This window comes from Pogona vitticeps, chromosome 13, assembly GCF_051106095.1.
Source record: "Pogona vitticeps strain Pit_001003342236 chromosome 13, PviZW2.1, whole genome shotgun sequence".
NCBI lineage: Eukaryota > Metazoa > Chordata > Lepidosauria > Squamata > Agamidae > Pogona > Pogona vitticeps.
In genome coordinates this window covers 5,040,922-5,055,685 of record NC_135795.1, presented here as the reverse complement: position 1 = coordinate 5,055,685, position 14,764 = coordinate 5,040,922, and the positions used below count along the sequence as shown (strand labels likewise).

The window sequence follows — 14,764 nt, the reverse complement described above, 5'->3', positions numbered from 1 at the left end:
CTCCCCATTTCATGCCCTCGTGGCCGTGATGTTTCATGCCTTCTGCCGTGGTCTCGTTTTGCTGCGGCCGCAAAGGGTAAGGTATACGGGACGAACACCCGCTTAGCAAGCCAGCAGAAGCTTTAATAATTGTGATGACTGGATTCTTCGGTAGCAGGCAAGGGAAATGGGGACTGCGTTTATCATCTAATAACAAGGGAGAGGACTGAGGCTGGAACAGAATCCATGCCAGAAATAAGGGCTTCCTACTTTATGAGCAAGGGAGGAGTATATTTGCTGTGCGTGCTTAGAGATAAATTTATTGTTTCTCTCTGTGTACGGGGTGTAGTTTAAAAAGCAAGCCAATTCCTTTTAGTGTGAAGTCAAGGTGTGACCCTTTACCTGTTCCTCAGCACCAGCATGTGGTCCTGCTGACAGACGAGACACCGGGGGATCAAGACGAAAAGCCCATACATAGATTTTGCTCCACTGAAACCTTCCCTGACATATGAGAGTTTTTGTTTTCTGCAGATGTCCTAACACTTCAAAGTCATTTGAGTGTCCTCGTATATAGACTTCTCGGGGGGGGGGGGGGAGAAGAATAAGTTATATATCACTCCTGGTAAACTAATTCTCTCTTCAGATATTTTATCTTTTTATTCTCCCATTTCTGAGTTGCAAATCAAATCAGTCAAGCTGATCCTATTTCATATTCTGCTATTTACAAACTTGTGCTTTATCTGAGCCCAGTGACCTTCGTGAGGTTCGTAACACCCCTCATTTCTTATTCTCTAGCAGTGTATAAAATGCTTGCAGTATCTTCAGAATAGTCATTCGAGGAATCCAAATGGCCGTGGAAAATCCATGGTTCTAAGGATCAGCAGCCGTGAAGCCACTTGTGAGAGCAGAGAAAGAAGTGCCAAAGATTGATGAGACAGCACGAAGGGCCCGCCTTATTTTCTCACATCTCCTCTTTCCCATTGTGTCTCCCTGTGGAACACTTCATGTCCTCAAGATGCTTTGTGAGAAAGTTCCCTTGTACTTTGAATCCGAGTTGGTGCTGTCTGTTCTTTACACTTTTTAGAAACTCAGATGCAGACATCATGTCCTCTAATTGTCCTGTGGAGCTCCACTGGTGTGCTGGAAATGATGTCACTATTTGCTAGCAGATTGCTGCTAATTAAAGAGTTCCTTGTTCAGCTTTGGGGTGTGTATGACTCACACACAATGACACAAAGTCATGTATGCCCACAGTCAAAAAAGGAGCCTTTTAATTAACAACACTTGGCCACTGCAGATAACCTTACTCAGTAGAGCCCTACAAGAGGTTACATAGTTAAAACTGAAGTGGTTCGCTGAGTTTTCCTCCGTGTTATTACCTTAGTTCAGTGTTTTAATTATATGTGGCTGATCATTACCTACACTTAGCCCTCAGTGACAGAGTAGGTTTGTTTGTTTTTTAATTTTAAACCCAGCTACGTTGTTCTGTTCCTGCAGGAAGACTCAGAGGACAGTGAAATAGACCTGGATGATGATGACGAAGATGATGAGGATGACTTGGAAGATGACAGCTTGGATCTCTCTCCCAACAAGGCCAGCCGAAGAGTCAGGAAACCTGAACCCCTGGAAGAGAGTGACAACGACTTCTGAGGAGCCACAGACTCTCCTGACGCCAGTCTTGGGAAGCAGAGAGAAGCTAAGGAGATGTTTAACACATGCCTGCTTGTTTGTCCAACGGGATACACTCTGCAGCCAGAGGATACATGGAAATATTCTGTGGATCCCAGCCTGTAACACCAGCAAGAGTCCGCTGCTGAATTAGTTCTGTCTTAAACGTGCCTCAGTCTGCCTAGCATACGGTACAGTTTTATTCAGAGTCATCCTGGATACATTCCTGTGTTTCACAAATAAATGCCTTTTCCATCTTCTTTCTTGGCAACGTTTTTTGTGGGTCCACTTCATACTTGTCTGCACTGTCCACAGTTTTAACAGATGCCTTCAGCCAGGAATAGGGACACCGTCCACACTCTGGCCACTTGTCAAGATCCTTGAGCCACCCAAGCAAGCCTTGATGGGGTGCCGAGGCTTCCTCTCACCACGTCTTCAGCTTGAGCCTCTTGGCGACTTCTGTCTGCTGCCGCTTCCCGTCACTGCTTGGTGGCCTCTTCTTTTGGCACGTGGCTCCATCAATGGGGCATCTAGTATGGGGGGGGTCTAAACCCCCTTGGGTGTGGAGCAGCAAGGGTCCTCGTTACATCTTCACCACACAACTGGGGACGTTTGTGCGAATCGCATCAGCAATCACTTTGGCTCCTGAATCACCGATTTGATTTCCCTGCAAACTGTGGAAGGGAAGAGTCCTCTTTAGCACAGTGTCACTGGGTGCCGTGTGTGTGTGTGTGTGTGTATGTGTGTGTGTGTGTGTGTGTGTGTCCCACCTGCAGTTCCTTCTTTGTTTTTCATTTTAGATCATAATATGAATGGGACAAATTCATATCACGACCTGATATGAAATAAGGGCAGGAAGGAACTGCTGATGGGATTTTAAAGAATATAGCACTCTACGGCAGAAACTGTGTATATAAAACAAGGCTAGGAACAATATGCAGGTGTGATTCAGGGAAAAACAACTTACATGAGAGAGGTACTTTTACATTCCTAACTGTGGCTTCTGAATATTTTGCCAGACACTAATCTTGGTGTTTCAAGCTTTTCCTCCATAGCTGTCGTGCCAGAAGCTTACTTCTTCAAATGCAAAAGGCTCAGAATCTCAAGGAAATTGTAACGGAAAGGCCGGTATGGTCCTTAAAGTTACACAAATGCAAAAGCAGCTGATGTTTTTATTAGATCACTGAAAAAAATTGAACAAACAGCAAGCTTTTCGTGACTTAAGTCCACTTCTTCAGGCTACACACCAATACTGATGCATAGCCTGAAGAAGTGGACTTGACACACAAAAGCTTGCTGTTTGTTTGATTTTTTTTAAGTGTTCTAACAAAGGTATTGCCTGCTCTTACATGCAAGGAAATGAATTGTTTTTTTTTTTAAATTATACCTGTGAATATTATGGAAGGCACAATAATATGTCCATGATATCTTGGTCAAATGTAAAATGTATCAGGGACATTACTTTCTACACTAAAACTGACTGATGGAAAAGTTACTTACTTAATGTAAGTGAGGCTGTGGCTTCCAGTCAAAGCTGTGGCAATGCAGATGGCTCCATCCATGCCCAGGGAATTCTCCTGCAGGCTGTCAAGAGGAGACAATAAGTATGTCTAAGCCAATTCACATCTAAAAGCAGCTCCATTTATTCATTTGGTTTCCCTGAAATTGTATTACATAGCCATCACTTTGGCCCACTCAAGAAAAACACTTTTGTGTGTTCTATTATCACTTTCAAAAGACGGTAATCACACTGATGCACTATTTCCTTGGAGAGTAGGAGGAGAGGGGACAAGAGCCATTTTCTTAATAGCTATAAATAAAGCTGGTTGGATAGCTCAGTGGTTTAGGTCTCTGGCTGCATAGCCAGAGGTTGGGAGTTCGATTCCCCCACTGGGGCCTCCTAGGAGAAGAGCCATCCTGTGTGACCTTGGGCAAACTGCACAGTCCCAGAGCTGCCGCCCCCCAAAAGGAAATGGTGCACCACCTCTGAGTGTTCCCTCCATGGAAAACCCTGAAAAGAGTCACCATAAGTCAGAACTGGTTTGACAGCACACAGCGGTGCACCATTCCCTCTCGTTACAGCTATGAACATTTGTGAATTCTGGATGTTCTTTCCTTCTTGTGGATCAACATGGCCTCGTTTGTTTTGGGAACGTGGTTTAGTGTTTCAGAACAGCAGCCAACTATCACAGGCCAATAAGCAAGCCTTCTCAAACCGGAAACTGGGCTCAAATGGGAAAAACCCTCTCTCTACGTCAAAGGCAAGGAGAGTCGAGCCCCATCGCTGTATCGTTGCTCTTTTGCCCCACTTACTTCAGACTGCAGAGGGTGCGATTCACTTTCAAGGCACTGGCCATTGCCTTTGCTCCTGCTAGACCGATGGCGTTTCCCCTCAAGCTGGAAGGAAAAACATAAAAGATTCAGACTATTCGTTTGGTTTGATGCCCAAAGCAACACAAATTGGCCATCCGACCCCAGAGGCAAAAAAAGAGAGGAATAAAGAAATCAGGCTGGGATCCTATTAAGTTTCAAGATGGCACAACTGCACTCATGACAACGTTGCTCTTCAGACAGACACTTGTCGGGCAGATAGGAGGATACTTACTCTAGCACCACAAGGCTTTTGTTGATCACCAATGCATCCGCCAAAGCTTTGGCCCCGCTCTCGCCAATCTGTGCCACCTGAAGGCTGCAACAGGATAGAACGTCGTTGTTTAGGTCAACCAGTGTAGACGTTTAGGTCAACCAATGTTGCCCGAAGAACAACAGGCAAGGAGTGCCGCCGGTCCAGCCCTCCCGTTAGGCGAAGCTGTTCACTGACAACTGCCATCAGCTCTAGATAACAGGCGAGGGACGATGGATGGATTTTATTTCTCACAGGCCTTTGTATACCACCCAAACTACATCCTCCTTCCAAATGAATGTTAAACTCTTGATTCCAAAAACAATCCCAGCTACTATATACACAAACATACAGAGTGTTGACAAATGAGTCGAGCTCCAAATCAATGCAGGGGGGAGAATTGCTTCTACAGGTCTCCTCCATGAGACGTGCCTTGCCTCCCCCTCTAAAAGGTCTCAAGTTCCCCTCTAACCCTTCTGACTTCTGGTCTTTCCCCTCCAGTCTCCTCCATGCCATGCATGTGAGCTAAAAGCAGATTTGAAGCTCTGGACATCTTTAGAAAATTGCTGTCCCTTTTCTTCTTTCCCAAACAGGAAAGGTTTGGAGAAAGTGGCTGCTTCTTCCCTAGACTTAAGCATAGACCCGGCTCCCTTGAGCCACTTTTAGCTCACAGGTACGGACCACCCCCACCCCTAACCCATCCTGCATGCATGCATTTCCCACTGACGCTCACCCTCCCCTTGTGTGTAAGTGTGGAGACTTACGAGAGAGCTGTGAGGGTTGAGTTCACCCTCAAGGCAGAAGCAAGGGCCCCGGCGCCTTCATCCCCGATGGCGTTTTCCTGTAAGCTGAAACCAAGCAAGGCCGAGGGGTCAACCTCCCTGCAAAGCCCAGGGGCCCCCAGACTAGGCCTGGCAAGCCACAGACCAGCAAGGTGTGTCTTGAACAAGAGGAAGGAAGCTGGCCGGCTGACCTTTGGCCAAACATTATGTGATGGAGGGAGGCCATGTCAAAAAGGCACACCAATATCCCACAACTCCTTTCCCCAGCAACTTTAATTGAGAACTACTTAACGTCTGATGCTGTGCAATATTTTATGTACAGTCGTCATAATTAGTGGCTAGCACTGGGTTCATGCGCAAGGGTATCAGACTATGTGGGACCATGAAATACCTAAAAGAAACCCAATCCCAAACTATTATGATAATACACATTTTCTGTAAAAGGTTACCATTTGTTGTTATGTGCCATTAAGTCAGTCCTGACGTGCAGTGACCCTAATAGGGCTTTCAAGGGTTAGTGGGGCATTTAGGGAGTGGTTTTACATGTTCCACAACTTAGCCCAGTGAGTTTCTATGGCTGACTAGGGATCGGGACCCAGGCTTCCCGAGCCCTACTCTGTCACTCTACCCACTACACCACACTGCATACCCAAAATTATCCAAGGCAGTTCTGGACACTGCACTTTAAGAAGGAGCAAATTCAGAGGAGGGTGACAAGGATGATCAGGGGACTGGAAACCAAGCCTTATCAGGAAAGGCTGAAAGAACTGGGCATGTTTAGCCTTGAGAAAAGAAGACAGATCCAAATAGCACTTTTCAAATACTTGAGAGGTAGTCACACAGAAGCCCCACTGAACTAGGGTTTATGTCGTCCTGCTTTCAGTGCTGAACGACTCAACAGACTGTGCATTTTGGCTTCTGTGTATGGAACTGGATTGGGGGGAGAGGCCTCTTTGTGTCCTTCGCTTCAGGCAGAAAACGGACTAGGGCCAAACGGGCAGGGAAGAAGTGATTTCTCCACTCCCACCCTCTGGCCACAGGATAAAGCATTTCAAAAGGGAACTCCGCAAGAGAAGCAACGGCTTAACAAAGCCAAAATGGATGACGGCGCCAACAGACATTTGTAATTCAAGGAAGCGATTGGCTGGAAGGAGCCGCAGCGGTATTCCACTCTGAAGTGGATTCTCTAGCCATGAAAGCCCTTTTTGTGGCACTCGGGAGGTGGGTGGGCGCGACTCTTCAGTAAAGGCCAACCACAAGTTTATACGCACGGGTGGGCATTCAATGGAAGGGACCCACCCGACCTGTTCTCCAAAGCTATACAGTCTATATACACGATGGCTTCAGTATTCCTTGCACCTCATTCCACTTGGGTGCCTCGACCTTTTGACTGAGGGCCCGCTGGACAGAGAGAGGCACTTACTCCAGGACGGCAAGACTTTTGTTGACCTGTAGTGCTTGGCTGAGGGCCTTGGCTGCTTTCGACTGAATGAAGTTCCACTGCAAGCTGGAGGGAAGAAGACAGAGGAGATCCGGTGAGAACCGAACCCACCTTTGTGGAACTATCACATGGGACACGTTGCTCCTGGACTGGACCGTTTCTGAACACAAGGTCAGTTTCAGGTAAACATTTCCCTCCATGGAGCATGGGCTAGAAGCACCGGAACCCACCCATGTTTTGAATATAATGTAAGCTTGGGACATAGGAGGTACGTGGGGGAGACATGAGCGAGAATATGGCTATATTGCACAGTCCAGGCCTCCCTTTCTTTCCCAGGGAAAATATTGTTGGAGTTTTCTTTGCAACCTCGCATGCCGTCAAAGGTTTGAGAAACTGGGAGGGACTTTTCTGAGGTGACTGTCAATCTATCCAGCACTAACCAGTCATTCCCTCTGGATTCACAGACAGCCCTGCCTCTTTAGTGAGGGCTTCCTTTCCCTCTCTTTAGTTTCTTGGAAGCAGTATTTGTTCATTTGTTGTTGGTACATTCTCAGCTGTAAGTACTGAAAACCTTTTATTCTTTCTCCTACAGATGTCTCAGAGAGTGAGTTATTGAGACCTTAAGTGCCAGTTAATGAGAAGGAGGTGGACTGTCAGGGAAATTTGAAGCTGTTCTCCTCTGTAGTCTCTACACGGCTACTGTGCAGTAAAAGGAATTTTAACAGAAATTCAGAACTCTGCAACTAAAACGAAATTCCAAAGAATGATACTTGAGTGAATCTGTCAACGGATCCAAATTTAGACCAGGATCCCTTTTCCCAGACACACTAGCTTTCTGTGGGCAGGAAGCCAGCTCTTAATACAAGGAGACAGGTCAAATATGCCACATCCCTTCCCTCCAACCTGCCTTCTCAATGGCTACAATCAGAAAAGCTCCTCTCCTGATAGGGAAGGCTTTATAGTGACAACATAAGAGTCTGGGATTCCATTCACAAAAGTCACATGACCAGTTGCTCCACCTACAGCTGAAGTGGGCAACCCAGAGCCCTTGATCTTATTTAAAAACCCTGCAAGGTTTTTGCAAAACCCTCAGAGGCAGCATCCAACAACAACAACAACAACAACAACAACAACAACAACAACAACAACAACAACAACAGAGAGTTTCAAATCTTTGGAGGCAGACTTGCTCTCCGTTTCAAATCCGCAAGTGCCATAGTAATGCCATCCTGATGTGCCTATTAGGGGCTGGCCACTGAATTCAAATGAGAAACAACATAAATGCAGGCATTTTTGAATTCAGGGCTCCTGCACTAGCAGTTATAAGGCCTGGGTGCTTTTCCCCCAAATGTATTTTCCACAGGGACAAAAGATGAAAGGAAGTGTGGAAGCACAAGCAAATGATATCTGAAGCTCTCATGTAGGACCATCTCTGGAGCTCCTGTGAAATTCTGCAAAAGAGGCAGGGGAAGGGTGATCAACGCTTCACTGGGGTCCACTTAAAATCGACAGCCATTTCCCCTGGCAGAGAGCCATGGGGCACACTCTAGAATTCACCTGCTCCGAGTAAATGGGATACATCTCTGTGTCTCAGTACAACCTGATTGGCAACAAGTGGTAACTCAGCTCATCCACTGTGGCAATCAAGGACTTGATCACCATTTCTGCTGCCCTAAGCAGGCAGTTAAAACAGGAGATTTCTCTAGCCCTCGGCCCTTCCCTTACATGGCCAGTGAGTTGCACTCTTGGATCAAATGAAACTTCAACTCTCTCTGGAGGCAAAGATGTTGAAACTGAGGCTGCCCTACTTTGGGCACATCCTGAGAAGGCGGGATTCTCTGGAAAAGACACTAACATTGGGAAAGGTTGAAAGCAGCAGGAAAAGAGGAGGACCCAATATGAGATGGGCTGATTCTCTAAAGGAAGGCACAGGCTTGAGTTTGCAAGAGCTGGGCAAGAGCAATTGAGGACAGGACATTTTGGAGATCGCTCCTTCATAGGGTCACCTTAAGTCAGGGGCACCTTGACAGCACATAAAAAGTTTGCCTGGCATATGCTGTGGCCGGAGCTGAGCAATGTTATTATTTTGGACCACAACTCCCAGAATCTCCCAGCCAGCTATGCTAACAACAACAAGAACAAGAAAGCAAAAATTCCCAGCTCTAGATTTTCAGTGGGCCACGGAAGAAGGCCTCCTGTCCTAGCACAGGTTATTCCGATGAAACTCACTGCAGAGACGTGAGTGCCCGGTTCTCCTTCAGTGCCAACGCGATGACCTGGACCCCTTCATCCTGCAGCAGGTTGGCAGCCAAACTAGAAACAAAATCCAGGGGAAAAGAAAAGTTGACTTGGGGCAGAGTTGACTTGGCAGCTGAGTTCAAACAAGATGTTAAAAAAAAATACTGCAGTCACTGACATGGGAAATAAACATGTTCATCTTTAAAATGTCACTGTACTTTTTTGGTTGTTGCTGCTGTTGCTGAAACAGATAAAAGTCTCTCTCTGAAAACTCAACACCATCCCGTTTGCAGGCTCTCCTTTACAGCCCTTAGTGTTCTACACACACTGGCTTCTGAAGTTCCTCCTTGGTTATCTACTGCCCCCCAAACTCCACATTAGGAACCAAAAACATGTGGACTAAGCCGGGAACAGGAACCAGCTGATTTGCAAGGGCCTGTCTGTTGTGTTGTCACTCCAGGAAAAGGAGTGAACCACCCTGTCCCCAGACCACACCAAACCATGGTTCAAAACCCACCTTCCGTCCCAAGAAGAATTGTGGAATTCATGAATGCTCGTCTTGCTGGTAATTTCTCAGTGATCCAATAAAACCATTACGCAAGCCAGAATTTTGCTTCTGCTTGAAGATCACAGAGCTAACTTTGCTTTTTCAGTGTCCTTACTCTGAACTGCAAAGGTCGGGAATTTAAACCGTAGGACTCCAACAGGCCAACCAAGATCAGTGGCTCTGGGGCAAAGTGCCACAGAGTCCTACCACTAGCAGCACAAACATCCCACCTCAGGCACTTCGGCCCAGCCCGTGGCGTGCATCCCGCACCGCTATCTGTGTCCCAAAGTACCAGCTCAGGTACACATGTTCTTATTGCGCTGCCAGTCCATAAGACTACTGAAGAGAGACAAAAGGTTATAACCCAAGAGGCTCTATGTATGTTTTGAAAGGCCAAATGACTCACTCCAAATTCCTCAAGGTGCTGTTGACTCGGAGGGCGTTTGCGATCTCCCGGGCTCCATCTTTGCTTATGGAGTTCTCTCTCAGGCTAAAAACACAAAGCAGAAAGCTATTGTTATATTCTGCCATCCACCATGCTTCATGCGCCACACGGTCCCAAGTGGATAGGCTTTGACAGCTAGAAACGATAGAGCCTTCTGCATCCTAATGACTAGCAAGTCTCACAGCAGCCAGCCCCAAGCATCAAATGCAAGGAGTCTTACCTGGGTAGACAGATATGCATGCATGTGCTTTGGTGCATGGATAAAGGACAGAAATCCAACATGTACAATGTTATTCTTATCTTAACAGTAGCTGTTTGACAAGCAGTCATTTGGTGGTTACAAGGAAGGCCTATGCACCCATAGACTTATAGAGCTGGAAGGGATCCACTTAAATAACTTTTAATGTATTACACAATCCTTGGTGGTAATTTTCCTGCCACGTACAGGTCGTACGCATAGCAGTTTCCCGCCCCCTTAACTGCAAAGTCTGAAAAAAGGAGGAAAATTGGACTACAACTTCCAGAATCCCCAGTCGGTCATGGTCCAGAAGCCAACTGTGTCCCCCCATTCCCCAAACCCCTAACACCATCCAGGTTTTAAACCATGTCTGGAATCTACCAGTTCCTTACCACCAGACCTTAAACACCCTCACTAAGGCAAGGAAATGCTGGTGCATTTTTAAAATCAGCTTGGAAGGTCGAGAAATGGTTACCCCAGCCCAGCTCTTTTTGTGAGTTATAATCAAAAGACACGGATCCTGTGTGGATCCATGAGAAACTATGGGTTGTTTTTAAAAGAAACGAGTTTGCCTCTATACTTGATTCTCTTGATGCATAATCTATATTGTGGATAAGAAGCTATTAGTAGGGTGTGCAAAAGATCATCAGGTGCAAGAATGTGTCATTGGTGGCCAGGGCCTCAGCTGTTCCCAACCTTGAGTCATCCAGATGTTCTCAGACTGCAGCTCCCAGAAGCCTTCACCACCAGCTGTGGTGGCAGGGGTTTCTGGGAGTTGCAGTCCAAGAACACCTCGTTTACCCAAGGTTGGGAACCACTGATCTACCCTATTTTTTTTTCCTGATTATAGACGCAAAGCCTGGATAGTGAAGAAAGCTGGCAAGAGGGAAAACTAATTTGTTCAAAATATGTTACTGTGTAGACACCCTCGACAGCCAGGATGGCCAACAAGCAGGTCCTGGACCAACTCAAGCCCAAACCCGCTCTAGAAGCAAAAATGACAAAACCTTTGAGCACATCAGGAAAAGACAAGATTTGCTGGCAAAGACCATAATGCAAGGGGAAATGGAAGGCAGCAGGAAAGGAGGAAGGCTGAACATAAGATGGATTGATTCCTAAAAGAAACCACGGGCCTGAGTGTGCAAGAGCTGGGGGGGGGCTGTTAATGATAAGACATTCTGGAGATCTCTGATTTATCAGTTCCTCATATGTTGAAGACAACCTGATGGCATGTAACAACAATAATCGATCAGGGACCAAACAGGCAAGAGGAGATGCAGGTAGCAAATTGAAATCAAAACTTACTTGAGTCCAGTGAGACCTTGGTTGGAGCAGAGGGCTTTTGTGAGCGCAGTCACCCCTGTGTCACTGATTGAATTGCTCTGGAGGCTGAAACAAGACAAGGTCAGTGAAAACGAGTCAGCAAAGCAGGTGTCCTGGCGCGCTTTTCTCCTCATCTCCTTTCCCGACATATTCCAAACTTGAATTCTATCAAACCGACTCAAGCCCCTAGTCTTTTTTTCGGGGGGGGGGGCAAATGTGAGATCACAAAACATATAGACATCGCAAAACACATAGTAAACCTCTCCTAAGACGGCCCTGCCTCACATACCCACTAGGCTGGTGCTTCTCAACCTTGGGCCCCCAGATGTTCTTGGACTACAACTCCCAGAAATCCTGCCCAGCACAGCTAGTGGCCAAGGCTTCTGGGAGCTGTAGTCCAACAACTTTTGGGGACTCACGCTTGGGAAGCACAGCGCTAAGCTAAATGGTCTGACTAGTGACATCAAGCAATTTCCCCTGTTTGGCTAAAACCAAATAGGCGACTCTCTTGATTCACTCAATGTTCTTCCAGGACGCCTTGAATGTCCTTCTCCGAAGCTGCTTTCCAGGAAAGAGCGAACAAATGAACACAATAAACAGGCAGTGGAAGCCAAAGAGACTTACTCCAAGGTCAAAAGACTATGGTTCACTTTCAGGCCGTCTGCCAGGGCGGCTGCACCTGCATCTCCAACACAGTTGCTCGATAATCTAGCGCAGAAGCAACGGAGAACAATTTAACACACACCAGTTATAAATATCACAAGCCAGACTTTCCCTTCGTTTCATTTGTTGTTACCATTATTTCTATTTCGTCTTTCAGGATGCAAAAATCTTGTCAAAGAGCAGCATAAGTAATCTACAGTTAAAAAGTCATTTTCCAGAAAACAACGGTGTCGTCCTGAAAGAAAACTTTCCAAACTCTGAGATCCATAAAGCCACAACAAACAACGCTGAAATAAAGCAATCCGTAACGGGTTGGTAGGACAGCACCCAGGGGCCTCGCCCGCCTGCCTGGCTATAATTTCATGAATTCTCAGTAGCGTCGGACCAGCTTTCTCCCAGAGCATGGACTTCACTGGCGAAAAGGGGAGTTTGTTTTCTCAGTGTAGGCAGAGTGAAGGGGGTTCGATGGCTGGGGATGACGAGAGGAGCACCGTTTGGCCACTTGTGGATTTTCCCCATCAAAGAGACGGCAAAGCTGGGATTTTGCTTGATGGTCTCTCTCAATGTCTGCATTGGTTAAGCCTCGTCTGGAGTCCTGCATCCAGTTCTGGACGCTGCACTTTAAGAAGTGATGCAATAAACTGGAACAAGTTCAAAGGAGGGCAACTAGGACAAGCAGGGATTTGAACCCAGGCTTCCTGAGCCCTACTACAACACTGGAAGCATTCAAGAGAAAATTAGACAACCACCCTGTCAAATATACTTTAATCAGGATTCCTGAATTAAACAGTGGGTTGGAATCATTGGCCTTATAGCCCCCTTCCACCTCCATTATTCTATGATTCTTTGATTCCTCCTGCTTGTAGCAGAGATGCAAGATCCTGTCTTTTCTTCCACAGGTGAAATAAGAATCACCTACTAGTTCATCTTGTCTGCAGGTAAAATATTTCTGGCAGACCCTTTCTGCTATAATCCACATATATTGCCATATATTCACTGAAATTCTGTTCACGTATGTTGCATAAGTCAGATGATGTCATCTGGGATAATTTTCTGGAAATTAAGCACTTCCTCCTTTTGTCCTAAGGCACCCAAGATCCTGTGGAATCCCTTTCACTGTTGGGAACTCATGTATGCCATGGGATAGAAGGAGGAAGTCTTTAACTATTTTAAAAAAATCACTGCCACCAAGATAACTTTACCAGCAGTGGTAAAGTCTGTTGACTCAATTATGGACCTCAGAGGAAAGTTCATCCTTGTAGAGCATTGCGCCACTAACAGGAAATATAATATTCTCTTAATGTCTAGTTTGACTTTTCATCAGTTCTTTCAGTACTTACACTAACTCCCTGAGTCCGGAATTCTTCTTCAGCGCTTCTGCTATTTTCTTTGAACCTTGGGGTCCTACTGAGTTCTTCTGGAGTCTGAGGAAAAAGAGATTATAAAAGAACATAGAAAAGCAGGAGATCAGCCCCAAAGATAACCTACATCTGTAAATCAAGAGTACGACATCACCTTGCCGACAAAGATCCGCATAGTCAAAGCTATGATTCTTCCAGAAGCGATGTATGGAAGTGAGAGCTGGACCATAAAGAAGGCTGACCGCTGAAGAATTGATGCTTCTGAATTGTGGCACTGGAGGAGGCTCTTGAGAGTCCCCCGGACTGCAAGGAGGACAAACCTATCTGTTCTAAAGGAAATCAACCCCGAGTGCTCACTGGAAGGACAGATCCTGAAACTGAGGCTCCAATACTTTGGCCATCTCATGAGAAGAGAAGACTCCCTGGAAAAGCCCCTGATGTTGGGAAAGTGTGAAGGCAAGAGGAGAAAGGGATGACAAAGGATGAGATGGATGGACAGTAGCACAGAAGCGACCAACATGAATTTGACCCAACTCTGGGAGGCAGTGGAAGACAGGAGGGCCTGGCGTGCCCTGGTCCATGGGGTCATGAAGAGTCGGACACGACTGAACGACTAAACAACAACAACTCAAAACCACTCTCCAACACCAGAGATAATTTTTGCCAAGTCAAGTAGTTGCATATAGTTGCCTTTTTATTTTGTTAATGAGGTCACAATGAAGTTAATATTTTAAAATTAACAGAATGAATAGGAGCAAAATTAATTAACTAATTAGTATAATAAGAAATTGCCCTTAAAGTTAACTTTTTATGGGCATTCAGCTTGGATTGCTTCCAAGCGTGGGGAGTGTGGGGAGTGCCCAGCCTTCCCCAGCTGATCTGCGGGGTAAATAAGGTTGGGGACCCCTGGTCTAAGTGTTCTTGCAGTCCAAGAACATCCGGGTGACCCAAGATTAGGAACCACTGATTTAAGCCATTTCCCACTTTATACAAGACGTTAGCCACACACACCCCAAAAAAGTGACCGTTGTTGCCCAGGAAGGAATCGGGGAATAAAAACGAAGCCACCGGGCCGAGAGACAGAGGATACCTACTGCAGAGTCCTCAGAGTCTGGTTGTGGATGAGAGCCTCGCCCAGGCATTTGGTACCTTCTTCCTTGATCATGTTGTTCTGGAGACTGAAAGGAGAACATCCAGAGAAAAATATTCCTTCCGTTAGACAGACAAGCCTGCTGGGATGGGTCAGAGGGCTGGGCTGGGAATAGGGCGGGCCCAGATTCTAGCTCTCACTGAGAGATGAAATCCGGCCGCTGTCTCTCCACCTGGCCTCCCTTGCCAGGTTGTGAGGAGGATCAATAACATGGAGAGGAAGGCAGCCGTGAACCCATTACAGGAAAAGATGGGCACAAACGGGGCAACTAAAGCAAGGAAGCAATAGTTTACCGGCCAGTAATCA

The 14,764-nt window shown here is 46.3% G+C and overlaps 2 protein-coding genes and 1 long non-coding RNA gene across 4 annotated transcripts in view; 2 read left to right on the top strand and 1 right to left on the bottom strand.

Moving 5' to 3' along the window:
* Positions 1-1,907, top strand: part of CLUAP1 (clusterin associated protein 1) — a 49,027-nt gene extending 47,120 nt beyond the window's left edge. For both annotated transcript variants that reach the window (XM_072982498.2, XM_072982499.2), the window contains one exon: positions 1,477-1,907. In XM_072982498.2, the coding sequence (XP_072838599.2) occupies positions 1,477-1,629 (153 nt within the window). In that variant the 3' untranslated portion in view covers positions 1,630-1,907. The remainder of the gene's footprint in view (positions 1-1,476) is intronic.
* NLRC3 (NLR family CARD domain containing 3) overlaps positions 106-14,764 on the bottom strand; it is a 40,895-nt gene continuing 26,236 nt past the window's right edge. The window contains 12 exon segments of the mRNA XM_078381497.1: positions 106-2,321; positions 3,148-3,231; positions 3,961-4,044; positions 4,253-4,336; positions 5,035-5,118; positions 6,476-6,559; positions 8,723-8,806; positions 9,685-9,768; positions 11,267-11,350; positions 11,909-11,992; positions 13,288-13,371; positions 14,403-14,486. Of these exon segments, the coding sequence (XP_078237623.1) occupies positions 2,231-2,321; positions 3,148-3,231; positions 3,961-4,044; positions 4,253-4,336; positions 5,035-5,118; positions 6,476-6,559; positions 8,723-8,806; positions 9,685-9,768; positions 11,267-11,350; positions 11,909-11,992; positions 13,288-13,371; positions 14,403-14,486 (1,015 nt within the window). The 3' untranslated portion in view covers positions 106-2,230.
* The window catches only part of LOC144584716 (uncharacterized), a 34,624-nt gene continuing 26,395 nt past the window's right edge, over positions 6,536-14,764 (top strand). Inside the window, exon 1 of the long non-coding RNA XR_013539143.1 lies at positions 6,536-6,664. This is a non-coding gene — a long non-coding RNA (uncharacterized LOC144584716). The remainder of the gene's footprint in view (positions 6,665-14,764) is intronic.